Below are 27,735 nucleotides of genomic sequence, written 5' to 3' on the forward strand. Positions count from 1 at the left end.
AATGGATGCGCCTTGTACTTCACGGGCATTTCCCTCTTTAGTCTTACCAAAGTCAAACGCTCTATTCCACACACTTTTCAGGCAAAGCACGCTAAACCGCGAGCCAAAACTTTGCATAAAAGCGGCGGTATCCCTTGCGTGCCTAATACATCCGGTTTTGGGTTTTACAATCCAGTCACGAACCACGTCATGCAGGCGTATAAGGTTCGCTCGCCTGAATTCCCCATTACACTGCTACACACAATTGGTATGGTAGCATTATAGTGGCTTTGCTTATTTTCGAAAGCCTATTCATTTGTTCGTTGCTCCATAAATGCTACGCTTTACTTGATTTTTACACATTGCTCAAGAAACATTTCCTTTCTGGTATATAAACCTTTCCACACAGCAGGCATTAGTGAGGGCAGTAAAATAATAAATTCACTCCAGTGCTGCCTGAAACCACGCGGCTTCACACGGCTTCATTTGTCTGTCAGCAAAGCGTTCAGATTTTCAATAAATAAAGTCACTTTGTACTGGCCTTGCAGTCCATTATATTTGGCTGTTTGCAAGAGACGCAACCCTCTCCCTTTGCCATATTTGCTATGACATGAAAAATCATCCCCTAGCGCACACTCGGGGTAAGGTCACGATCGTAAACATTGGTAGAAATTTCATCTCACACGGCGTGTTATTCGGAAAAACCTACACAATTCCATCCCTCCCAACCGTTTGCCTATGGAAACGATTAATAAATCATTGCTTCACACACGACGCTCCCGTGTGTGTGTGCATAGTTCCGGAGGCACGCGTGCATGCTCTTGATCGTGTAAATTTCCCTCAAACACAGCGGGCCAAAACACGGCTGCTTTCATCTCGCTGCTCGCGTGCTAAACGATCCACACCGACATCAATCGCCGCTGGTCCATGATTTGAACCGAAGCGCGTACATTACGTACGATCGCGCAGGCCATGTGTACATTGAAACGCCAGTAAAACAGCCGCCATCGCCGCCACCGCCGCCCCATTGGTGCGTAACCACATCTGGCGATCGATCGATCTGCTCGTCACTGACCGCCTTGCCCGCCCGATCGGCATGAATGCATGATGAACCAAGCCGAGGGAAGATAAACGTGCCCCTTTTGGCTGGGCCGGTCGGTGGCCTGTAGGTTATGGTTTACCTACCCCCATTTTTCACGATGTTTACCTCATTGACCGCTTGCCTAATGGACCGATTTTTGCCAACGGAGTAATAACAAAACTCGAAAAAACAGTTTTCCGTTGATCTATCGTCGACAAGGGTGCGCGTGCCTGGGCAAAGAGTGGAGATGTGTGTGAGTGACCGAATGTCGCCGATGTCTGTATGTGTGTTGGCGCTTGGCAGGTGAGTTTTGGCCGTGGTTGCTCCGACCGTTGAAGCGTTTGCGGTGGGCGTCCACCTCGCCAACAAAGTCATTGGCGCTATAAATATTGAAGTGGTGACCAGTGTTGTTAATTGTCGACATTTTTTTATGATATTCGCAGTAAGCGGGTGTCAAAATCATTTTTTTATCATGATATTCATGGTTACCATGACACGACTTTCCAAAAGCGACAATCATTTGTGCATTAACAATCAATGCTTTTGCGATGACATGATTGCAAAAAATGTAGAATGAATGTCATTTGACATTTTTCAGTGAAAATCCAGAACTGCTTAATCGTGCATTTACCGATACTAAGCCATTAGACCACTTGATATTTTCACTCAGTGAACCAGGAAATGGTGTTCTCTTACAGGAGTATAGAAATTCACGCGAAAACACGAAAAAAGGACCCATTTTCGATGAAGATCTAGTTCACTTGAGGTACGGCAAAATCAAAAAGTCAAATGATTGTAGCAGAAAAAATATCATCGTGTCAAATGAAATTTTTTTCCGTGATTGTCGAATGAATGCGTGGATCTAGACTGCGATGCTTCAAAACGTATCATTTTGTAAAATTTTATGTCGACGACTATCACCGTTCACAACACTGGTGGTGACACACGAATCGGGGATGTTCGGTAGAGTGCGAGCTTACTTACACCACAAACCACCTTGGTGTGGTAGGTGAATGTGCTCGGATCATGCTGAATAGACGATCGAGAAAGGAAAGAAAATAAATTGTTGCTTGATCGCGACTGTTTTCTACAACCATTTGCAGTATATTTGCTATTTGTGTTTAAAGATATTGATAATTTTCTCTAAAATAGTAGTATATTGGTAGTAGTAAGTCTTAGATTAATATTATTTGTGTATTTTTGACAATATTCTCATTACTTCAAATTCAAATTACATTATCCTTTTCAGAACAGAAACACTCTACCGAAAGCAAAAAAATAAAATCGCACCAACACACACACACACTTTAGCCATGACTTGTTTGTCATGCTCGAGGTTTCTTTTTTTTGGCACAACCCATCATTTTATGATCTCATTCTGCGCAGCTGAGCGCCAGACAGCGGACGGAAAGGCTGCAGTAATGATGATGTCAACAACAATGGCGACACAAACGAACGGCCATTTGGTTTGAACCTGCTGCATCCCCTTTCGGTCGACTGTATATGCAGATGCAGATGTCTTGCAAAGCGACAAATAATGCAACCCTAAACTGCACCACTTTGGAGATTCCTTTCTTTCCCATTTCCCCCTCCCCCAAATGGGGTTTGTGGTTGAATGAATGTATGCATTACTGCAGCAAAAGGTTGCAAAACATGTATGTATGTTCTTACTGGCTTGATGTTCTGTGGCTTGAGAAACGGAGCCATTTTGGGACAATGGGACTGAAGGGCATTTGACTTTTATGGCTCACTTTACCAAATAGAGCTAAAACCACACGCAAACTTTCTTACTGCAATGTACTTCGGCGATAAAAACGCGTCAGTTAAAGTAATCCAACATACAACAAATTCCCATTTCACCGTTTCGAAAGTTCGATGGAAGCCCCCCCCCCCATTCCGAGCAGACAGCAATCGTCAATGGATGGCTCCAGCGTGGCTAAGGCGGCTGCCCCAGAACAGCACCAGAACAGCAGTGATTTACATTTCGAAGGACAATTGATTCGAATTGTAACGCACAGCAGGACGCGTTTTTTGGCACCGGAATCGCTTTTCAGCGAGCTGCTTTTGCATTCCACATACGTCTCTGCGCGAGCGAGGAAAGAGATGGAGAAACTCTCCATTCAAGGCCAGCAAAGCAGCTGCCGATGGTCAGAAAACGTGACAATTTTAAATGGGACGTTGTTGGAGTGCGCAAAAAAAGAAGTGTAATATTATGGGTGAAGAGGCTCGTGGTCGAATGGTCGAAAGCAACAAAAAAAGGGATGACTCATCGCCGAGATTAAATAATGACGATGCGCATATGCGTGCTGTGTCCCAAAAATCAGTGCAGTGTGTGCTGTGTGTCATAGTGTTTTACGCTGAAAATGAAGGACGGCTTTTTCATCTCCTTGTATGGGCCTTGTTTGAATTACTTTTTCATACATTAACGTGAAATTGTTCATAAATAGACGCTACAGAAGCGGACCACTTTTTCATGTCCACAATTGCACACAATCCAGTCGCACAAAGAGCCATCATCTGCGGGACGGAGTTTAAAATGGTACGACGGAATGATTGCGTCAGTCTCAGGCAGCGGCGTGGGAAACGGCGAGAAAGAGCTAAAGTGCATCATCGAACAATCGAACGAAGCTTCCACACCCACACGCGTAGGGATTAAGTCCCCCCCCCACCTTTTCTGCGACAGAGAAAGCTCCTGAGCCCGAAGGAAGTGAATGTTAAGAGTTCCGTTTGCCAAAAGTCCTCTCCCGGCCGTCCCCTCTCGTACGCTTAGTCCCATTCTTACGCGAGCGTGTGTTGTGGACAAATTCGAGGACATGTTTCAACCTTCGCTTTTTTTGCTTGCTCCTTTCATTCACACACCATCAAGCTTAACGGAAAGACACGAACACCCACACACACACATACACACTCTCTCGCATGCACTGTTTTGCAATTGCACTTTAGCTTGTGCAGCGTCCTTCTCCGTCCGGGTGCCCGCAATCATGTTGGGAAACGAGCGCAATGGCATTCCCGCAGCTTGGGGTGAAGGTGGTCGGTGGTTGGCAGCTCGAAAAGCATGAATGAATTTCGAACCGTTTTGACACCCACTCGAGTCGAGGCGACGAAAGAAAGGGGGCGCAAAAACCCGACACGCTTTCCACACTTTGCCTTTTGATTTGCACCCCCACACACACACAAAGCTTCTGACGGGGTGATGTGGGAGGCTAAGAATTGAGTAGGGGGAAGAAAAGTCACTGCACACACTAGTCGGTGCAACGATCGCTCTTTGAACCTGCGATAGAACGGACACGGTACACAAGCAACTCGTTTACTGTGTGCTGGGTGTATTGGTTACCTTCGCATTCACCTTCGCACACATTGGAAGACATTCGCTTCACACTGCCGACCGCGAGCGACAGAGTTTTCATAATTAATATTTTCACCTGGGCATAAATATTTCCTCATCCTCTCGTACACTCTCTTGAGCTCCGTTTACTTACCCGACGCTTTCGCATGAAGGGTGGCTTGTAGGTGGTATTGTGACGCTTGTGGTGGTTTTTATGCCGCAACATTTTGATGTGCTGTGCTTTGGCCTGTGTAGCCCTGCGTACTGTCGAACTATGATCGTTACTCACCACCACCAACGCACCTTTGCCCCTCCGGTGCAGAAAATAGGGCAGAAACACACGCGCGACACTATTCGCCACTCAACGCGTATCAAAATTCACAAATATTTTCCCCCTTCTGCCTTCTTTCCCACACGCTTGTCACTTTATTCTTGTTGAATTCAATGAGGTGGACGAAAAATTCTCGCAAAGTGCGAGGAGGAAAATAACACACAAACACAGGCCGCAAATAAAACGGAGGGAACTTGCTGCTAATATGCGGTGCGTACACATGCACTCACCGGGCTCACGAGCTCACGAGCTTCAAGGCGCGACATAATTTCAACAACCGAGAGAGAACAAACCGCACAGATAATGGGTATATTTTTGTGCCATTTAATTTGCACCATCTTTTTACACTAACACTAGCACACACAGAAACACGCTCACTGGGTGATTTTGATGTGATTTGAGCGGCGGAGGAATTTAGTTTTCAAACGAATTGAATAAGAGCTTAACTGTTGCTGCCGGGGGAAAAGATGACGAATGAAACCGATTTGCTGTACTCAAATATCGGGAAAAACCTCCCGTACAAACACACACACTCACACACAGCCCAAGTGGTGGATTGTAGCAAATTGTGCTACAAAATCATCACAACGCTGGTGGCAAACGAAAATAACTGACAGCGAGCTGTTCCGCCTTCCGCCACCGCTAGGGCAGAAACACTTTCACCCGGACAGGTCGTGTAAATCGTGTGCCCGATCGTAATACACACACACACACTGCACACCTCAACAACGACAACCACCAATGTCCGGGATGGGCACAATTTCCATCAATGAATTTTAGATCATCTCACTTTCGATCCGCACTGCTCGTCAGCTGCCTTGATCCACTTCACGCCACGATCGGTGCTGGCGAGCAAAAATCATAAATATTTCGCCAAAACTGTGACCTTCACACCGTGCGACAGCGTGATCCTCTACACTGGCGATCGGACACACACTAATGGGGTGGAAATGGTTTGCAGCTGGCACGTTGAACTTTCGATCATTTTACAGGAAGAGCTCGCATTTTTCATACCTTTTCCGCACTAAGCGTGAGATTAAAAGCTTATTGCTAACACACAGCTATTCCTACACTTCAAAACCGCTAACACACAATGGAATGATCATTCCAGCACCGTGCCCACACTGCACTCTAAAAACACGTTCGATGGCTGTTAAAGGTGGGACGGGAGAAAAAACAGGCCCAGCTTCAAACACGGCCTAGGACAAATCCGGTGGATCCGGTGGACACAAACTGACCACCGCCACTGACCGGGGCTTGATCGGCTGCAAGATCGAGCGTTCGGCGGGGGCCGTTGAAAGACCCAGACTGATGTTAAAAATAAAACTCTCGACCCGACCGAAGCCGCCACTGAAAGCCGACGCCGTTGCCCTGACCGTTCCGCTCTTCCGACAGACCACAAACCAACACACGCAAACTCCCGCGGGCCGAGTGTCTGTGACGGACGTGGATCGTCTTTCAAATTTGCTACCCCGTGCCAATTTGACCAAAGCGGACGCGCACAACGACACAGCGACGACGCTGCGCGGTGAGTGAAACGATCTTGCGAATGAGCCGAGATGGATGGGTGGTACTGTCGCGCTGGGTTGGATTGGAAGGTCTGAGATCGCAGTTGGAAAGAGTTATTGAGCGACAATTGTGAGATGAATAATATTTTGTGTTATTATATTTGATATTCAATATATTGGCTGATATTCGTTCCAAGCTCGTCGTTGTGTTATTGGGGCGAAAGATGGGTTGTCCTTCTAGCCATAGTCACTCATAGATAGTCATCCAAAAGAATAAGGTTTTGGATGAATCGTTCAGAGTTATTTGATAAAATTATAAAGCATTTTGTACGGAATAGCTAAAGAGTTTTTGTAAATTAAACATAAACAACTTTCGTCAATAAATATAAAACCAAACTCAGTATCAACAACGCCCCTGTTGCGATGACGAACCCTGTACCGAACTTGCGCAGCACTTGCAACAGATGTCGTGCGGATTGCATACTTTATTTTACCCAATCTCTCTCGGGCGACGCTAGCGCCATCTGTTATATTTCCTGCAGTACACAACCATCGAGCAGTTTGAACAGTCGAGCTGTACCCGGAACCGGAACAAATTCTGAATATTTCAAACAAAATTGTATTAATTAGCTCATAAATAATGTTTTTGATGATTGGCAATGAAGTAGGAGTCGGATTTGTGTGTATTGCAGTTCATGTTCATCGCTATGTAATTACATGAACAAAACATCGAATACTAACACATCTGCACCGTAATGAGATAACCCCGATGATCCCGCAAAACTGTGATGCGAATCTTTAAATTAGCAAATTGATTAACTTCACACAGCAAAAACTCGTCCGCTCGAAAACGGTGTAACGAACAAGTACGAATAATCTTGTTTTTTTTTTGTTTTTGTTGGTCTTGTTTCTACCACTCTTTGAACTGTAATAGTGATGGCTTCATACACGCTAAGTTGGCTTAGTTGAATCTTACCAACAGCACAAAAACACACACTACGAAGCGGAAGGGTGAAAAAAACAGCAACAAGACAAACAAACACGATCGCTTCGATACGGAGCGGAGTGAATTTTTGGCAAAGAGGTGCCAATTTGACACATTTAATTAGTGGCATTAGCCGGGTGGCTTTGCTGGCGAAGAGGTAAGTCGAAAATGTGCAGCAAGCAGTACACCTTGGTTCGGCTGGCGTTCGTGAAGTGATTATGTTAAGGTGAGCAACATTTTTGCTCCGTCATTACTCCGTCTGTCTTTCGACACAATAAGAAGCTTTTTTTTGTTAGTTTTGTTTGCGGAGCGAAGTAACAACAAGTACAAGGAATGAAGGATAGCAAAATGAGCCATCAATCTCAGTTCCGGCGATTGTGGATATTAGGGTATTGATGCATCAAATACGAATGCATCAAAGAAGTGCATTAGGGCGTCATATTGTAAGTTATGACATCTCTAAGAGATTTGATTTTGCGAAGACTGTGATTAGACTTCTAAGTAAACTGACTAAGCTATTTGAATTGGAATTAAAATTTCAATTATATTTGACACATCTATGATAATGACTAGTTCTATACTCTTCTAGGATCTAACCCATGTAGTGAATATATTGATAATTAAATAGAAATAGAAATAGAAAGCTAAAATCCTCCCGATTAAACAGAGATAAAAATTGTCAATCAGCTGAAACTCCTATTCTAGTTCCTTCCACTATTCTATATTTACATAAGTTACTATCTATAAAAAAATAAGCGAATTATGTATATTATCCGCTTAAGAATAATTGAAGAAGAATATCGAAAAACAACAACAAACACAGCAGCCGTCAAACAGTAAATTGGAGCAACGTGAATAGTAATGAAAAGTGAATAATCTTGGCTTTACCTTTACTCGCGCCCGTGTCGAGTTCGCTTAGTACAACAGTGTTTGGACTTGATCGTGCGCTTGGGGAAATACAATAGGTGCGTTAAGGGGGAGGAAATGGGTGGAAATCAGTATTTCCTTGATGAGCTCTTTAAATGAGAGCAGCTAACAGTTGCTTGTAGAATGGATATATTAAGCAAAAGTTGTTAGAGAGAAAGATGGCACTTGGGGGTTCAATGTTGATTAATCCAACTGGGTACGTAGATCGTTAATGTTGTCCGACACTTACCTGTTAGAAGAGAGAAGAAAAGAGAAGAAGAAAAGACATGATATTAGCTGTTAATGTAAACATTATTTAATACATTTATTTGCATTCTATATTGAAAAGCTAAATCAACTAGCAACTATGAATACATACAAACTGTGAACAAAAGATAAATCATTACCGTGCGCCCAACGTGGGGCTCGAACCCACGACCCTGAGATTAAGAGTCTCATGCTCTACCGACTGAGCTAGCCGGGCTGTTAGATATTTCACCCAGCGCGGTACATTATTAGCCATTTTACTTTTCCCAATTTCACTTCACACACTACCGCGCACGCCCTCGACCGTTGAAGATCGTTTGCGCCGGCGCGCGCCTGAACGTATGAGAAGGGGAGGCAAATACCGATCAGTACACTCCTACACCTCTCGCAAATGCAACCCACTCATGCTCCCGAAGCAAAACAAAAACGGCGACAGTATACCAGCTAAGTGCAATCCAGGATTGGGTTCAGTTTCTTCTTTCCCGGAAAATGAGACACGGGAATAGTTGGGAAATTGTTTGAAATGCGAGAAAAAATGCCAGCCCCAAAAACCACGGGACATGTGAGCGTGTGTACTATATTTAGGGGAGAAGTAGTAGTGTGGAGCGAACGTACTTGTCCCGGCATACGAGTGGGTGGCCAACGGTGAACCTTAGTCCCTAAACAACAAAAAACACAAACTACAAAAACTCTTCAATGCCAGTGCGTTGCATTTTCGGTATGCTGCAGGCGAAAGTGAGATTATTGTATCGCCCTAGAGAGCTTAGTTTTATGCTTTTCAGCTATTAAACAGCTACCAACACATGTAACTTTAAGTATCGTCGAGTTTGTTTAAGTGGATGTTAAACTTGAATAAAATTATGAAAGAATTTACTTCATCTTTATTATTTTCACAAAAACTCCAATACCTTTTCCCAGTAGGTAACATCTACTCTTTACTAGAACAGTAACCGAAGAGAAGATCAACAACACGTCGTTGCAATAAGTGCATCCGAAGCGACATGCGTTCGTCTTACATAAGAGTGTACTTAATTGAATGAGTAAGGCCTCCCCCGTCGTGCGTCCACTGCGCTTTCCCCCCCTACGCCGTATGGAAAATCACAACCAAATGTTCTCTCCCCTTTCACCGTATGCTCGAGTCAAGTCAAACGTCGGGCCAAACCCCATCCCGTCAACCGGCCACCAGTCGACCACCGAAATTCCCGTAGCCGAATTTCCCCAAAACACTTTGACTGCAATCACTCCCCCTCATCCCCCCGTAGTTGGAGGAAAATCTAAGCCTCTCTTGCCTCTATTTTTGGCATCATGTCCGGGGCACGTTCCGGCCGGGTTAGCCCATCTTCCTCCCTGCTTCTTCCGTCGCCTCTCTTGTTGTGTGGTATGAAAATCGTGATCACATTACATTATCCACCGATGCGTGTGTGTGTGTTTGTGTGTATTTGCGGTGCATTCGGTGAGCGGTCTATGCACATGAGAATAATGCCCCGCAGCGTCACGGTGGCACGTGCTGTCATCGATCATAAAATTTCTCAGCTGTGTGCTCCAGCGGGAATGCACTTTTCCCCCATGGAAGAGAGAGAGATAGAGACAATGCGATTGGGTTTTTAGTTCACTGTGTTTCACCAATTTGTGGTAGGTGGATTCATTAAATGCTTGTTTTTCAGGGCTTGAAAAAGGTAAAAAATCAATTTGCAATCTTAATAGAGAGCCCCCGAAATGGTCAGCCAAAAGTGCATGAAAGTAATTCCACCGTTAAGTCAGACTCATTGAAAGGATGTGAATAACCAAACCACAGAAACCGCAAAGAAAAAAAAACAACAATCCTAAGCACCCGCAAACAACTATCTGACCGCGCTTAAACGGCACCCAACAACAAGTCGGACAGTTGAGTTTTGGTTTTGCAAGTTGATTGCAAGCAGCAAACAAAAACGTTCCTCTCAGTGCCCAAAAAGTTTCGCCCTACGTCTGTCTGTTGGTCCATCAAAACTCCTGCAGCTCCGTGCGCAAGCAGGGACCAACCGAGAGCGGGCAACAACCACCCGCAAAAGGAATGGGTTTTACGCAAGCAAAAAACGCAACGATACGCGGCAGAACATGCAGCAATTTCGGGCGAGCTGAGAAAACAAGCATGAATCATTAATCTCCTACCGCAGACAAGACTCATAAAGATAATTAAGCAATTTCGGCGCGTTGATCCTGCTCGCCCTGAGGTCCGGTTTTGCGGCGCGAAGTGAGTGTACCGAAGGAACAAAAAGTGCATTTGCAGGAAGCATGCATGAGCTGGCTTTTGGTGCAATTCAGATTGAAGGTAGTGAAGTCGGACCCGTGCACGCGCTGGTGGACTTTATCTCTTTTTTTCTTCTTCTTCTGACCGAAAATGGATCATGTAGCAAACATGCGTGGGTGAGTGGGTAAGCAGCAAAACGCAAAGAGTTATCTGGAGGCTTATTTTTCATGTGTCGTTATTTTTACCTCACCCGAATGTTGGATTCGTTATTTTTCTTATTTTTAAAACACGCCTTGCGTTTACCCCTTGCGCGAAGGGCAAGTAGCAGTAGCGTTCCTAGTAAAGCATAATAAATCGAGCTCGATCTGTCTCCCATCATAAACGGGAAAGGAATGCTTACACACATCCTCTCCCCTCCGGCACACTGTTTGATCGTGCACGTACACGAGCGTGCTCGTTTTCAGCTGATCATGATGACGATCGTTCCGTTTCCGCCACCGTCCGGAAGCTCAATCGAGAAACGGGCTCCCCCATTCAATGGAAGCGCCATCCCCTTTCCTATCTCTTTCACACATGGAAAAGAGAAAAAAAACGCTTGTGGTAAGCAGCATCTCTTAGACGCATGAATAAATCACCGGAAAAATTAAAACAAACCACCATCGGCACGACTTCTCTACCGTCGTCCGTTTTGCCCCTTTACCCACACATAACGCTCCAGGGTTTTTAGTGACGCTGTTTATCCACTTTTCCGGTGAAGAGGAAGAGAAAAATGGAAATCCACACGGCACTGTGTAACGATCGGTAATGCTTTTTTTCTATTACAGAATGTGGGATTGGAATATGAGTGAGTGTTTTCCATGGTAAAGAATTTTCCACGTTCTCGTTCTCTTTCGCTCCTCGCACACGCACCGACTGCACAGATGGGGGAACATGGCCGTGGTCGGCCCGGCGGTAAGTTATGGTTATGAATTTTGAAAAATCTAGCACGTGCTTGAAGATTGCGCCCGGTAGTGATGAGATTGGTCTCCGGTACGCCGCCCGGGCGCCAAGTGCTACTTGTATGGGTTGCAGTAAACGAAGGGAAGGGAAGTAAACCGATCGACCGTGGGGTATGGGGTGGTAAAAGAGGGAAAAATTCCTTTGCAATCGTGTACTCATAACATGAGCGCAATGTTGTTAGTTATTTATTAGCAAACGGGTACGAAGATTAGCTTCATTTGATAACGACAGTAACGAAGAGAACAAGTGCCCGGCTAGCTCAGTCGGTAGAGCATGAGACTCTTAATCTCAGGGTCGTGGGTTCGAGCCCCACGTTGGGCGGTGTGAAGTGCTCTTTTTGCAGCAACACAACAGACAACATTAGCACAATAGACGGTGATGATGATGATAGCATGAGGGAAAGAGATGAGTACGTGTTGGGGATGATCTATTTCTGTAACGATTGTTTTGATCTGTGCTCTTGAGAACCCCTCTCCCAATTATAAAAATCTCTATGTAAACAAGACAAACAGTGTGCGCAAAAACTACTTTAAGTGCAAAAGTAACTTCCAATAATTTGTTTTTAAATTTGCTTCTTTTCTAACAGTCTCACTAGTCTAGGTACATTTGTACCTTATCTCTTTGTGTTGCGATCAATTCCTATCTCACTACCATCAAACAACACTACGCGAACATCCTGCTACTACGGTGCGCTACATTCGCTCTAAAAACACGCACCCCCTCCCCTCCCTTCCACCGTGACACCAGCCATCATCAGTAGAAAGATGGCCGGCGGGCAACCACTACGGGACAACTACTACACCTTGGGGGATGGGGAGGGGTGCGCTGGCGCAGCATTGGACTTTACCGGCATTCGGTTCACCCTGAGTACGAATTTGTCGTGACGGTTGGCAGAGCTATTGAAGCCTCCCATAGCATTGTTTGCGCGGTGTATCTGTAGGTGTGGGACTGTACGTGTCTGTTTGTGTCTGTATCGGGCGTAGTAGGCATTTGGGAGAGCGTAGGTAGTAGTAGTAGTAGTAGTAGCAGTAGCGTACTAGTGTTGGCACTTATTGGTTTGTCACTAGAATCGGAGAAAAACAAACAAAGTAAATAAGAAAAAAAAAATGAAAGTATCGGGTAGCAGTAAGCAAAATAATGGAGCAAAAATATGACCTAAAACGGTTTAAATATTAAACGGAGGTGGTCGATATTATTGACTACTACAACACAAATACAAAACATACAAAAATGAAAACGGCATAAATGAAAGGAAAGGCGCAAAAACCTGGCAAGACGAACACACTGTAGATGTGATGGCACAGTGGGAGGGTGCATAATGCATTTCACACACACAAAAAAAAAACAAGTGACACGAAACGAGATGATGTTTAGAGCCTTGTTTATCAAACGAGCAGCCCCTTTGCCCTTCAACCCGCGCATGTCATCACCCTTGCGCGCACTATCAACACGAATGCGGGACAAAAACGAAACACAAATGTTGCATTAATTGCGAATCTTGCGGCCAATATAATAAAATGAATTATCAAACGGCCGTCACCACCGACTACCGGCTTTTTTTTCTCTCTCTCTCTATCTCGGTGTTGTTGCTACCCGTCCCAACGACCACGGTAGACGAAATATTTTACACATTAATTACACATCTCCTCGACACACACACTGCACTGCGCAGCCCGTTGCAGGAGAGTTTCGCGGGTGCGAAAACCCGACGAAACTAATGGCTGCCATTACTTTTACGGAGTACATGTTTCGTCGAACATAAGCGAGTGTCAGTGTGTGTGTGTGTTTTTTTGGTGGATCTTGTTCGGGGTTAGCTTTGACGGCCCTAGGCTGGAGGTCTTTCTGTGTGTGTCTGTGTGTGTGTGTGGATATGCCTTCCGATGGGGCCTTCTAATTTAATTAGAACCATCTGTACGCCGCTCCAGACGACACTCCAGACACACACTTTTTTCGTTCTTATTTCGTTGGCGTCCCCCACACCCATTCGGTATGCATCATTACCGCGTGCTAGGAGGTTTAGTAATTCGAGGAAGTACGGTACACCATTCGGCCGAAGCTCGTGCTGCCGCTACCACTGCAGCTCATAATATTGATGACGACCTGGGAACTAGGATGGACTGCAACCCGCGAGCGTTGAAGCGTTGGTACAGCTGCAGCATTTTATTGCTCCCTTAATCAAATTAAAAACACCCGTAATCGAACTCGCACGTCCGGCTGAGGTAGTGCCAAAGCAACAGGATGCACTTGATAAGCGTTAACACTGTCGGGACTGGCTCGTGCGCCGATGGCGATCTTGCGGCGATCTTCGCGAGTTTGTACTCCTGTCTACGGAGCCGCCAATGCAACAGCATAAATTAAACGATGCGCATCGACCACGACCGGCTTCTTCCTCAAAACCCTCGGTCAACATCATCCACAGCGGCAGCAGCTTAAGCAAAAAAACCAGCAAACAACAGACCCCACTAACCAGCTGTGTGTTAGATTAGACCCATTTGCCCATCAGGCCGGCTCGTGGCGGTGGTGGAGGAAAATTTGATCCACAAATAGCCCAACGCGATCGCGTCCCACCAGGGCACCCTTCCACGCGAAAGGGCATTGTTCGGCAGTGGGCAACACAAGGATTAACAGCAAAAGAGGCATATGGGGGGGGGGGGGCGATGTTCAAGACGTTTACCCCTTTTGCTCAAAAGCCACCCGCTCCCCGATCGAGCGGCCGCCTGAGGGGGGCAACGCGGCGAACCAGCTAGCCGCATCTAATCAAACCGGTCGAGGCTCGTGCCATCCTTTCGCTACAGCGAAGCCAAACTTAATCGCTAAAACGGGCGACCGGACTGCGACCCAAGCGCAGCACAGAAAACATAACCTATAATACTATGCTGCTTTTGGCGTGGCGGCTGATGCCGATGCACAGGTTAGCCTGGCATTAGAGCAGCGAATTAGAGAAGCGAACCCACTGGCGGCAACAGCAGCAGCAGCAGCAGCTGGCTGAATGCATAATTTGTTTTCTGGTGGCAGCTCTAGTTTTTGCCGCTCCACCCATGATCGGAAGGCAGGACTAAGATGGGAGCCGATGCTTTTTTTTTTGCTGCTGTTGTGTGTATTCGGAGCCATTCGTTGCAGGACATGATTTCCTAGAAATTGGCAAGCTTGCCAGGGTCCCGGTGATCGAGTTCGGCGCTTTTGCCTCCAGAGCTAGAGGCTTTACGGGGGAATTGTTATTTATTTATGTTGCCTTTGCAGGCGATCAAACATCTGCAGGAGGATGCAATCGAGCGATCGTAGTTGAATGGTGCATCTTGCGCTTGATATTGACCAGCTGCACGGATATTTCTGTGGCGTCTGGGGTAATTTAATGACTTCAAATAGACGCTTTTTCGTTAAATGGTTTTGCTCATTAAGAGCTGTTGAACGAGGCTTTTTGGATATCAGTATTCTTGTATATTTCAAGGAACAAGACGCCTAAAACTCTAACTCAGCATTAGACAGATCACTCAAAGGGTTAATCTGTCATTACCCTGTTATAGTACATCAATTGTACAGAGCGTATCAACTACACACCACAAGCATCCGTGTCTAATGCCCACTGATCCGTCAACCACGCTGTATTCCAAAAAGGAAGTGACTCCAGATCCCTTTTGCCGTCTGCAAAGACACGATCTGATGTGATCGTTCCTGCGATCTCCCTCGGTGGGCATGGATCGTTCATCATTTCAGCTGCTGTACGGAGGGACACAAAAAGATCATTTTGCTTGTCGTTGCTGCCACTGGAGACATTCTGCAAATGGCACAAAAAACCGATGCACTCGTATCTTTAGCAGCGCATCGAAGACCTCGACACTGGAGGTACGATCGGGCTGGAGCAACAACACTTAAACCGACAGTACATACGAATGCAGTGAAGACGTCTTACTTGCGCGTTGTCGTCAGGTCCGTCGAAAAAAACAATTCGTCATCCACGTTTTCGGGCTGCCCCCTAGAAACGGCTTCAAAACAATTCCATGTCGAGACGATTACAATAACGCCTTTTTAGGCGTTTTGGAACCCGTTGTCTGTCATTCGGTTGACTTTAATTTCACAGCAAAGCTCGATGCCAATCTTTCAAATCATTATGCTACGTCTTATGGTCGGTCTGTTCGCCTGTCTTGTTCGTCTGTCCGAGCGTATTTCCCTTACTGCCATGGGTTAGATTTTAATTCAGTTCCATTTGTCGAGTTCCACGGTCGAGCTGCGGGTGCACTGCAGTGAATGGTAGTTGTTGCAATTTGGTGCGCACCCCACGCCACTGCTCCCCTTTGCCCGCTCTTCCGGACGGCATGGTTGTGTCGTCTCTTTCAAGGTCAATCATCGTTATGTTTATAAATTAACCAAACTGTATGTAAATCTTCTATGTATGGGTGTGCATGGGGTTGCTCCGAAACCAGACAGGGCATGTGAAATGTGTTATTATTATTCCCCGCCTTAGCGTGTACGCCTTATGGGCGATAGTAGCTGGTGGAGAAGGTCCCTCGACTCCCCTGCCAGACGGATTGGCTGGAGGTATTAGGTTGTGAATGAGTTGTTTCAATTGTTGAAGCATAACGAAGGGCACTACAACGGATGAGTAGTCGTGCTGGAAAAAGGGTGCGAGGATGAAGCGGGAAACTCAATTGACGGAGGTTTCAAGTGAGAGAAGAAATGCACCAAATTGGAAGCCATTTTGGACTAGTTGCTGTGTGCATAAGTGTATCGACCAGCAAACCAGCAAGCCCATATTGCTGTTAGTTTGAAGAAATAAACCAATGGAAGGAAGTAGAATAAATTTTGATATAATTGATTTTATATATGTGAAACAATTATAGCAAATTAATGAACATTTTAAACGTTCCTGAAATCCTACACTCAATTATCAGACCACTTCCCAAACAAAAAGGTTTACAAAAAAAGGAACACAAATTTTGTAACCCGTACTCTCGCTCCATCACCTCATGCTCCAGTGTTCATATTCATGCTTGATTGTTTCGGATACCATTTGGTTCCGTGTACGGTTTCGCCAAAAGCGCTGCTGGCCCGCTGACGGTTTGGACAGGAATAATGTGCCCAATATGTTCATAAACCACCTAAAGCACAGGGTGGGAAAGGGGAAAACGGGGGGCGAAAACTCGACAGCACCACCGTGGAGGGTTCGGCGTCGAAAAGACGATCCGGTGGTGGTTAGTTTGCGTGCCGAGTGAGTTTAATTTTTCTGTTTACCATAACGAAGCCGAACAAAACACCCGACAAATGGACGGGTCGCGAAACGCACGCAAATTGTAAGCGGTGCTGATGGGACAGAAGTATTCAGGGGGAATTGAGGGGAAGCGGTAGGAACGCATTGAAGCAAATCTCACGAAAAATAGCGGAAAAGAAGTGCTGTGATAGGGAGTGGGGGGAGATTGAAATATTCTTTCTCCTCCCAATTGCTCGCCTCCTTCTCCTGGGTGGATTGTGTTTAACATTTCCGTAGCCCATCGAATGATTGTTTATTAAACATCGCTCATTGTGCAATCAATCGATGTGTTTGTGTGCACGAACGAGCTAAATATTAAAGAAGCTGATTGGATTGGGATAATGCTGTGAATGTATGTAAATAAATACAAACCAATCATACGTTGTACTGTTGATCACACAATATATAGAGCACGTTGACACACTTTTGGGATCCTATCCTGAGGATTTGGTCGCCCCCCACCATTTGATTGTCGATTGTCTGTATCGTGTCCAAAACATCAATTTTCTTTTGACCTTGGGTGCGAGGAAAAGAGGAATGAACAAACTGTAAAATTTTACGCCTCCCAGCACAAGGATCATTTCCGCTCCCTCTTTGCTCCGTTGAGGTTGAGGCTCTTGCGCTTTCGTCACATTCCTCGCACTCATGTTCCCGGGGTCCCGCGGAGGGCTGGTGCATCGGAGCAAAAATGTTCCACTTCGTTCGCTTCCGAGAAGAGGCTCAAGGACAACGAGCACACAGAAACACACACACGAGGCACCACACAAGTTTTGTCGATGCTTTCGTCGGCTGTCGCTCGATTTCCGTTCCGGCTTTCCTCTCTTCCCGCTCGTACCTCGTTGCAACGATTGCAATTTACAAGATCTCTCCCCTGTTTGCTTCATTTATTCCGCTGGCACAGGGCTCGAATGGTGGAATTTGGCGGGCGAAACCTACACTTAGATTGCATTTATCATCACACGGGGCCCTTGTTTTTGGGGCCATGCGGCCGGTTTTGCGATGCTGCAGCTACCGAGATGCGCCAATATTTGACTGCACTTGAAGGACGAATCGAAAGTGGAGATGTTTGGGGAAGAATGAACGCGTTCGGCGTCATAAAGTGGATGAACAATTTCGGACGGTTTTGGTTGGGACGGAGGCTAAGCAGCATTTTCGTTCGTGTTCGCTCAGGGGTAGAGGTAGGCTGTTAAGCATTTTGGAGGAAGAAAAAAAACGCTAGGCGCCCTTTTGATGCAAGCGAAGCCCCTAATAACCGCTATTAGGGCGGCTAATATGATTAATAAAATCAGAGCTACCACCGTGAGCATCGGTGGCGAGCGGACGAGAGAGATTCTTCTAGACATTAAACAGTAAAAGGCTTCCGCCTTCGATGGTCGATTTTCATCAATCGAACCGTTTCGTTTGGGAAACCGATAAATTGGGTGAAAATTGCAGCGGAACGGACGATTTGTTTGTTTGTTGTTTTTATGTGCAATAAAGAGTTAATTTCATATTGGTGATTTCTTATTGAGGAGATCCCGACCAAAGCGCATCTTTGATGTACCGACGGGAGGTTCATGCGCTTAAAATCAAAATAATTAAAAAGTAATACTGCTTCCAAGTACAATTCTACCGAACCAGTTTATCAGTTTCTGCAAAACATTGTCTTTCTAATGGCCACCCAGTTCCGTTCGGCTACCACGACCAGTGCATAAACTGACGTGATGTACGCTTTGCACCTATAAAACCCATCCTTGCACCGATGCTGATGGATCGCTCGCTCTCCTTCGCTGCCGAAGTGCCAGTGACGAGCTCTAATTATTATATCAAAAGTTCGTTTCAACTACTTAAAATGAATTTCATTCCCAACCCCAACAGCAGTGTGCCAAAACGAATGAAAAAGAGTGTTTGATATCGTGCCGTACCGTGCCGAGACGAGACGCATAATTTCACTCTAATTTAGAGCTGGAACCACTCTTCTCACCCTTCTTACCCCAACACAAACACACACAAACACACGTAAACACGGACTAATTTACTCCATCAAAGCCCCGACGAAAGGGCCATCGGGCGAGGGAAATCCATCAAAAACTCAACTGCCGTAGCCGGAACATTCAAACAACATGACGCATATTTGCCGCGTACGAACAAGGGTGGCAGCAGCGCAGATAAGGATCCACTTTCATTGGAAGGAGTTTGGTGAGGACTGCAATCCTCGGACTCGGCTCTCGTCATCTAATCGAAATCGAGAGAGAGAAAGAGAGAACCACCCTCCATCCCCCACACACAGAAGGATATACACTAACCAACCGAACAAAAAACCTAACCCTTCCGAGATCCTTTTCGTGCCGGAAATTACCGTTCCATGGATGGGTGTCCCTACGACTTGTGGGTAAGCAGTGAGCGAGAGAGCACGCAGACATAGCCGCCCAAACTTCCAACCTCCCTACTGCTACCGCCCACCCCAACTGCTGTCGAAGGACACAATCGAAGGACAGCTAACGGGGGATGGCGAAAATTGTGGGTTGTCTACAGAGTGCCGCAGGAAAATGAAAATTTCGTTGCGCCTTCTAGTGGAAGGGACACACGGAAGGGAATTGCGTTTTCGCAAACGCAAATGTACCGTTCGTTACTTGCGTGATGTCTGGTAAGGGTTCTACCCGGTGCTCCAAACACGACATGCGGAACGCATACTGGTCCCGTCGACCCCGTCCGTGATGTGATGTGTCTCGGGCCAGGTCTTTCGACAAACAAACAATCGCTCATTATCCTTTTTTCTGCCCTTGCTGTGCTTGCTATGCGTTTGTAGGCATCAGTGTCAAACGGAATGAGGATTAAACGGTCCGGATAATGTGTGTTTTGTTCGTTGGGGTTGGAAAGTGGAAAATGAAAGCTTATTAGTTGCTTTTTTCTTTCTTTCTTGGGACTAATTGCAGTAAACACATGCAAAAAAGTGTCGGCTATAAACGGTAAATCGATTAAAACATGGATCAATTATGCATTCTTTCCATCAGGAATTATTAGAACTCCCTGAAGATATGAGTAAGCCTTCAGAAATGCACACTTCAGGACGTTCGACTATTTGCTCATTCCAAATCAATTTACGGAGAAGAGAACATTTGACCAAGCCTACAAAAAACAGTTCTAAATGAAGAAATGTTCTTGAATACTTCAACCTACACTAATCTGTGCAAAACCATAATGACTCCTTTTCCAACTAGAATTAAACTAGAACATCATCCATCATATTTCGTCTGCCAAAATCGCGGTGCAATCTGGTGTCGATTTCCCTGAAGTGAACCCTACAAAGCACCGCGTCAGATAATTGTTAACCTTCTTTCGGTCCCGCCGTTCAAGGACTCGCGTCTAATGTCTCTAAGTATCCTATAAATACCTTGCACCATCACACAGAAATCAAAAGTGCAACGCCAAACGGAGAGCTGTCGGTGCCACCAGAGGAGATCACCTTTGTGTATGCGCTGATCCCAGTCTAATATCTACGCGTCAAAAATCAAACCCATTCCGCCCGAACCCCCTCCGACTGCACACTGTAAAGACAGACATGCCGCCACGTTCTGCCAACGGCATCAATTATCGGAGCGGGAGGAGGGAGAGGCCTTCAATTTGGGGAAATAAAAACCCGCCCCAAAGCCCGCTTCAATCGCGATTCCGCGCGCCCGGTTAAGTACATTTTAATTGTGCACCCTCGAAGTGGATCGCTGCGTTTCCGCTGATCACCTTCTGGAGTGATGGCGCCGACAAACCGCCAAGCCCGCCCGGTAACATAATGCTCGGTACAGAGACGGGCGAAGGTTTGATCCAATATCTTAAGGAGATTATTGTGCCAAATTCGCAAGCTCGAGGTTTGCAATGTCTCCCAACCCCTCTCTCCCAAGCTCTCCAGTCCATCTTAATTTGTGAGTGTGTGCGCGTTGCAGTCTAGGGAATGCGTCCATGCTTAAGCGAACGATCAATTATGGCAGCCGCAAAGGGGATTGCAATGGGTAAACGCTAATTTACTGCACCTTCGACGCGGCTGTTTTTTTTTTTGCTTTTCTGTTTGTGATTCGTCTTTATTGACTGGTGGTGGTGGTGTTTTTTTTGTGTGAACCGCTGATTGCCATCGTTTGGATCATTCATAAATTAAATTCATATTCAGCTCGCGAGCGGGTTTGCACGAACGGACTGATTTTTTGTGTGAGCGTTTGCACCTAATTGATTGAAGCGATCGACAACGGCGAAGGGAAGTGACTGACAGATGCATTATGATCGGAGATGGAGTGCAGAAAAGGAAGAAATGACCGAGTGCGGCACAATGGGTCGCTCATAATTGAACGGTTAAATCAAATAAGGAAATAACCGTTTGAGCTTTATAGAATAATACAACGTTGAGCACACTTTGGGTCGACTTCTTCGTTTGATAATTAATAAACCAATCTAGGTTCCAATTACCAAAAGAATCTATCTAAGCAACTGCATCATCACGTTGCACACACTTAGAGTTCTTCATGCATCGTCTAATTCAAAATCTTCCCAAACGGAGCTTTAAAAGGAGCCAAGCCACAAAGCAACAAACCCCAAAGTTTGCGTCCTAAGCATATCTCGCGTGAAGCATTGCAAACCCCTGCCCCTGGCCGGCGACCGGCAAGAAGATGAGGGTTTATGAGCGCCCCAAAATTATACCTTTCGGGTCAGAATTACAAACAGAGTAAGAAGCTCACACAGCAAAACGTTAAACAACCACCAACAGAACACGCAGCATCAACTGGTGTGTGTGTGTGAGTTTGTGCAAAATGTTTCAAGGTTTTGCGGGTCGTTTTATTATTATTATATGCATTAAATTATCTTTTACACTCCTCCCAAATCACGGTGCGTACCTGAAGGAGACCGACAGGAGGTTGTGGAGGGATACTGCTCCACCGAACTACCCCGGAGGCATGTTTTGCGGTGCATGATGATTCTGCTCGAAGGCCACACGAAACCGAGGTACGAAAGCCAAAAAATTGGTAAATTCTTTCCGGAGCACGGGTTGAAAGGATTGATTTCGCTGGAAACATGCAGCTTCTGGGTTCTGTGTGCTGTCGCTCCAAACTTTTCTCTCGGTCCCGTTCTTCCCTCGGGCGGAATGAATGCATACCGATTCGGCCGGGGTAAGGATTGTGCAAGTCTTCCGGTGTGCGAAGATACGTTTCGGGAGTTAGAAGACTCCCCCCAGCCACGTTCTCTCGTGGTCATGATTTTGCACTGTTAATCCTTCGGTCCGAACGAAGTTTTGCATATTTCTGGCACGAGATCGCTTGTCCACTTTCTGCTGTTACTGCTGCTGACTCACACGGTTGTGTGTTGGTGAAGCAGTGAACAAACACTGTTGCATACCACAGTTGTGCCGGGCTGGTTGCATGTTTGACCAGAGCGATCGAGCGAGAACACGCCGACAATTGGAGCATCCCCGAAACGTCCGACAAGACCTTGGACTGCAATTTTCGCAGGCTCGTTGAACGGGTTCCTTTCGTGCTCGTCTCTGCATTGTTCCTGGAGCGGAAAATCTAACGGTACTTCTTGGTCGGGACGAACCGGCCTGGGGTCTCCAGGACCGGACGCCATGTTGCTAGCGTTGCTCAGTCCCGTACAGATGAGATGACTCCCCACCGCCTGCAGCAAAGGGGCACGGGGACCGGACAACCGTTCAAACCGTTGTGTGGAGTGTGGAGCAAAGGAAACAAGGATCCAATAATAGGACAAACGAGCAACAACGGCACAAATAAAAAGGCCAAACTGCACTACACGGGAGGGTACCGAGGGATGAGAAAGGGTTCGATTTGCTTCACAATTCCCGGTATCGAGGTATAAGGGCCGCTTGTTTGGCCGCAACACAACAGTTTGCACTCGAGCACCACCGGCATTTCGCCGCGCACACATATCGATGGATTAATGTTTCCGCCCTTTTCCGAAATTATAGCATTCGTGCAGTGAATCTTAATGAGAATCGCGTGTTTTTTTTCTGTATCTTGGGCTATCCCTCACGGGCGTACGGTATAAACCCGTGGCATGTGCACATGCCCTGTATCCTTTCTCCAATTTTAAGACCCGTTGTTTTGTCGGCATAGATGATAGAGAGAGAGGCCGAGAGGTGGTGGCGAGAGAAAGAGAGAGTGTGAGGGAGGTACGGATAATCCTGGAAGGATGATTGACTTTGCAGTTTTGTGTTGGTTGTCTTGTCTTGAAGTAACGGTAGGACATGAGAAAATTACTTCGCTCGATCGGCGTGAAGGTGAAAGGAATGGGTTGTATTCGACGAAATAAGTACAAATTTCACAGGAAGGATAGAACCGTTCGATACAATTAAATTGTATGGCATGGGAATAAGTAACTACCGCACGGCAAGGACAAGAATAAAAGTGTTTGGTGTGAACAAAAAAGTAACTGGTTCTTGCTGGGCAATGACAAATTGAGGTTTTATTCTTGGGCGTTGAAATTGACCGGTGTTTGTGCCTTCAACAATGACATCATCGTCTTACGCCACTCGCCAAGTATTGTACCATTTGTTGTCCACGAATGGGCAGGTTGACCTGTTCAATATGCGTCTGACTTTGAGAAAGAAAACAAAAATGCGGGTAATAATTTTGCCATCAAAATTACCCAAAAATATCTCTCCTCAAACATCTTAAAATCGAAAGTAATCCTCCTTCGCAGAAGCGATATCCAACAGCATCTCAACATTCTGAGACAAAAGGGTTTAAAAAAGATCTAACAAATGAAAGAAAACATTGTAGAAACCGGAATCGTGGGCAGTAAATTCTTCGGGTCGTTCCCAGGTTCCCTCATGCAGCCGAAATTGCTGCAATGGTGTGAACCAGCCTAAACCAGTAACTCCATCGGCATGGACGGACACTGGCAATTCGACGGTGGCGGCAGCAGGAGCAGCAAGACAGCAAGAGCAGAAGTTGCCCAAACAGCATCCGCGCAATCGTCGTTCTCGCTTTCATCGCCATCGTTGTCGTCGTCTTTCGTCGGCTCGTCTAAGGTTTCCGGATTCGGAAAGGGGCTCCCATCGTTGGGACAACACCAATTTATGTACATTCTTGCATTAAACTCTGTCACCATGGTCGGTGGCTGTTGGGAGACCGGGGGAAGGAAAAATACGACAGTACGAAGGTAGGTATTGAGGCTCGATTAATGATGGCCGGCAAGTGTCGCATTTCGTGAGCACTATTAATTTTAGTTGCATTTTCTTTACACAAACAAGTATTAGCCTTACAAGCCCTCCAATACCAAAACTGCACTGAGTTTAATGCACCAAACTCCTTTCCTGATATAATTAAAACAAATGAATTGCATTAAAAGCAAACATTTCAGCCAAAGATTACCGTGATAAAGAAACTTGTTTCGTGTTTGCTTACTTGCCAAATGTGCGATCCATTGTCCCGTTCCTCTGCCTTCCCCATGCTCGTTTGCAATCGGTTCGCTTGTTTGGTGGTAATGTTTGGTGGTTTGAATATTCTCCCCAACACTCTTCCTCCCTTCTGCAACCCACTTTTCATGATAAATTAATGCTTCATTTATTTCGGGTACCCGTACACCGGACGGGACCGTCCGTAGAACGGGTTCTGTAGCTGTCTCCTCCGAAGAAAAAAGACTAGCAAGAGATGATACTGCGCTCGGTGCGCTTTATGTGTTTAATTTTTAATACACCCTGCCTCCGTAGGCCGCCCAGCACGGCGAACAGTATCCAACCCGCAACGAAGACACGACATGCGAAATTCACATTTTCAGACGCTGCTGCTGCTGCAGTGAATATCAATTGTGGTGACCTTGAATATTTCGATTTCGTTTCGGGCCGCGGCTTGCGCGCGTTTCATTTCGCGTTAGTTTTGAGTGTCTGTGTGACGAAAGTGGCGAACAGAAAGCACGGAAAGAAACGCATTAAATACAAATATCAAACAGGGTAAAAAAGCATTTCAACCCCATCGGTGCGGACACACAGCGGCTGATGCAAACGCGCATCGCGGAATTGCGCGAGCATCAATACCACACTACCATCGCCAACAGGCCCCGGTAACGTCCCAAAGTCTGGAACTCATCGCGCAGGATCTCTGCGTATAAGAGGTTTTGAAGGGGGTACATTGTGGGAAAGAGTGAAGCAAAAATATATCAACAGTGCAGTTTTTGTTTTCGGTTTGTGTTGCTGCTGGTGCTGTACGGCGAGCCGGAGATCGGGAGAAAAGAAGAGATGCAGAGTGGCAAACGACACACAACGATCTTCCCACTCGTTCCAGGGCGCGAATATAAAACAGGCCCCACGACGGCGGTGTACAACGCGCGAAAACGTCCCCATTCTCGGCCCCACGCTCGTAAAGGAGGGTGAAACGAACGAGCCAGGACGTGAAACAAGGATAATGGATTTTATCTGATGAAATAATTTCACTGACATCCAGACGGGTGTTCAAGGTCAGGGTGAGCGAAAAATGTATCGCATGACTCATGAAGGAGCTAGCGTCGGTACTGGTTTGCTCTTTGGTAGAGCGGAATGTCAGCGGAAGTATGTTTTAGTGGACGATAGCAGGGTGGAATTAAAAATTCAATTAAACAACAAAGCGCTTCCTCACATGCTTATGGAAAACGGTATTGTATGTTTGTATTATGATTGGACCAGGAACTGTTCCATTTCCGGCTCGAGATTCAATGCACGTGTTTTCTCTAGCTGTATGTTTTATTCAAAACAAAGTTCAATTCCACCTCAAGCCATGCTGCAAACAAGAACAACCACTTCAAAGTATCAAACAAGAACAGAGCTCGGTGTACAGATTGAACTAGAAAAAAACAACAACACACACACACACAACAACGATCAATTTAAGACCTCAAATCACATACACAAAGGCAGGCGGATAAAGAGCAAAGAAAGTGATGCCCAGAATGCAACCGACAGCGGATGCAAACCGTAGGTGCATCAAGCGGCATTCAAATCAAAGAGCACCAACGAACGAGAGCGCCTCCCGAAAAAAAAACCGGAAGATAGTCTTAAAAGCAAGTGATTTATCTTTTGCGCCCGGATAGTGCGATGTCAGACGCATCGGATGCCGGGTGTTGGGTGGTGGGAAGCATGCGACGAGGGCGAGTGCCCACCCAAGGAAGTGGGAAATTATCTTCCACGAGCTTCCTTTCGGTTGAGTGTGCTTCCTCGTTATGCGTGTCTTCAAAGTTCTGGGGCTCAACGTTGAAAGTGCAGCTCTGCATTTGGGCTGCAACCGGTTTGCAAGTTCTGGAGCCGGTTTTCTTGTTTTTGGCAAACCTGAGTCCTCGCTGAGCCTTTTGGGGTGGATAGATGGCTTTGCTCCATATAAATGCAGTGGTTTTTCAGTGTGTATGTGCCAGTCTGTTGCGATCCGCTTCCCTTACGGTTGATACCTTTGCCGAAGGCCAACACACTGACATACTGACTGACACTTCGCTCACGCTTGCACTCTTGTGGTCGGGCGAAGCGCAGATGATGATGATGATGCATCACCCCACTTCCTGCACGCTGGCGAGCCGGCGAAGGAATGCACCACGGCATCACGGTGGAAAAGAAGAAGGAACACAAACACCAGCGAATCTCGTCACTGACGCAAACGATGATGAATCGACCGGAATGTGTGATGTTGATTCGGTTCCTTCGTCTTTGTTTTGCTTTGCTGCATACATTTTGCCCTCTTCTTTCGGTCTCCCAACATCAGCCCAACACCGCGACCGCCTGCTCCCGATCTTCGTTATGTAACATTCGCAAACACAAGTTGTTCTCACTTTCTTCAATCGTGTCCTCGTTGTTGGGATGATTTATGCAACGACAGCACATGATTAGCGGCGTATGTACGGCGAGTACGCACACACACACACACATTCAAAAGCGTCAAACGCTGCCGGCGGAACACAATTTTTGCAAAGGCGCAAAATAAATGAACGAATAAATATTGCCGGTACTTCTATCTCTGTTCTGTGTGATTTTGAAGCAAGTGAGAAAAAAATGTCACTACATCACCGTGTACCACCTGTCGGGAACGAATTTCGGGAGCTCTCTAGCTCCTGGTGTCCGTCCCTACCCGGACAAGTGAGGCCTACAAGCGAACAGTTTAACAACAAATAATACTAATTATTTATTGCCTTTCGCATTGCTTTGGGGGTCGGCTTAAGGTTAGCCACGGAATTTCGCTCCCAGTTTTGCTCGCACGATCGATGATCGCTTCAAAGGATGATCCTGTGATGTGACGGTTAACATGGTCCGTAATTTAGCCAAAAAAAAAGTGTGCACGAAAAGTGTTGTGATAATCGCGCAACGTAAAGGGTGGCAAATGCTAATGACAGTCGAGGGGAATTCTTTCGATGGCAGCTAAACAGTACCGCCCTGCGAAATGGCTTAAGTGTGCGTACTTTATTTGCGCGAGTGAATAATTTACCCGTGGCAAGTGTTTCTTCATATTTTTTGGGTACGAAATTCCGTTTCGTTTTGATCTTCTTAATGAGCTAACCCTTGAGAATAGATGAAGTAAAGTATAGATAGCTGACTGAAAATACTTATACTAAAAATATTTGTTTAATTTATCTTCTCTGTCACTAATCCTGACTGAAAGTGTTTAAGATATTGGGAACATATTGAAGAACAATTCATTTTTGTATTCATAAATACCTTGTATTTGGCTTTCTTTCTTTAAAACACGTTCATTGTTAAGGGTTATACGGTATGACATGTTTCTGTTTCACATGAGCTAATTTTTACTTGCCGTCAAGTGACCGTGGCTTTTCCCCTTCTTTCCTTAACCTCCCAGCTTTCCCCTTCGTTCCGTTCTAGCATCGATTGCAAGAATGTCTTACTTTGATCGATGGCACCGGTTAATCCCTCCCGCACGCAAACAACTACTCGCTCTCG

General features: G+C 46.0%; 1 protein-coding gene and 2 non-coding genes across 14 annotated transcripts in view; 1 reads left to right on the forward strand and 2 right to left on the reverse strand.

Moving 5' to 3' along the window:
• Positions 1-27,735, reverse strand: part of LOC120905143 (voltage-dependent L-type calcium channel subunit beta-2) — a 106,208-nt gene that overhangs the window by 25,909 nt on the left and 52,564 nt on the right. Inside the window, exons 1-2 of one of the 12 annotated variants that reach the window (XM_040315953.1) lie at positions 5,788-6,184; positions 4,540-5,168 (exon numbers count right to left, since the gene is read on the reverse strand). The exons of 9 other annotated variants lie outside the window; for them this stretch is intronic. In XM_040315953.1, coding sequence (XP_040171887.1) covers positions 4,540-4,611 — 72 coding nt within the window. In that variant the 5' untranslated portion in view covers positions 4,612-5,168; positions 5,788-6,184. Of the gene's footprint in view, positions 1-4,539; positions 5,169-5,730; positions 6,185-12,455; positions 12,672-27,735 lie in introns of those variants that run through there. 2 more of the 12 variants (XM_040315952.1, XM_040315955.1) reach the window with 2 other exon arrangements.
• On the reverse strand, positions 8,527-8,599 carry Trnak-cuu. Its single transcript has one exon. It is a non-coding gene; the product is annotated as a tRNA-Lys (tRNA).
• Trnak-cuu lies at positions 11,857-11,929 on the forward strand. Its single transcript has one exon. It is a non-coding gene; the product is annotated as a tRNA-Lys (tRNA).

This window comes from Anopheles arabiensis, chromosome 3 (genome assembly GCF_016920715.1).
Source record: "Anopheles arabiensis isolate DONGOLA chromosome 3, AaraD3, whole genome shotgun sequence".
Lineage (NCBI taxonomy): Eukaryota > Metazoa > Arthropoda > Insecta > Diptera > Culicidae > Anopheles > Anopheles arabiensis.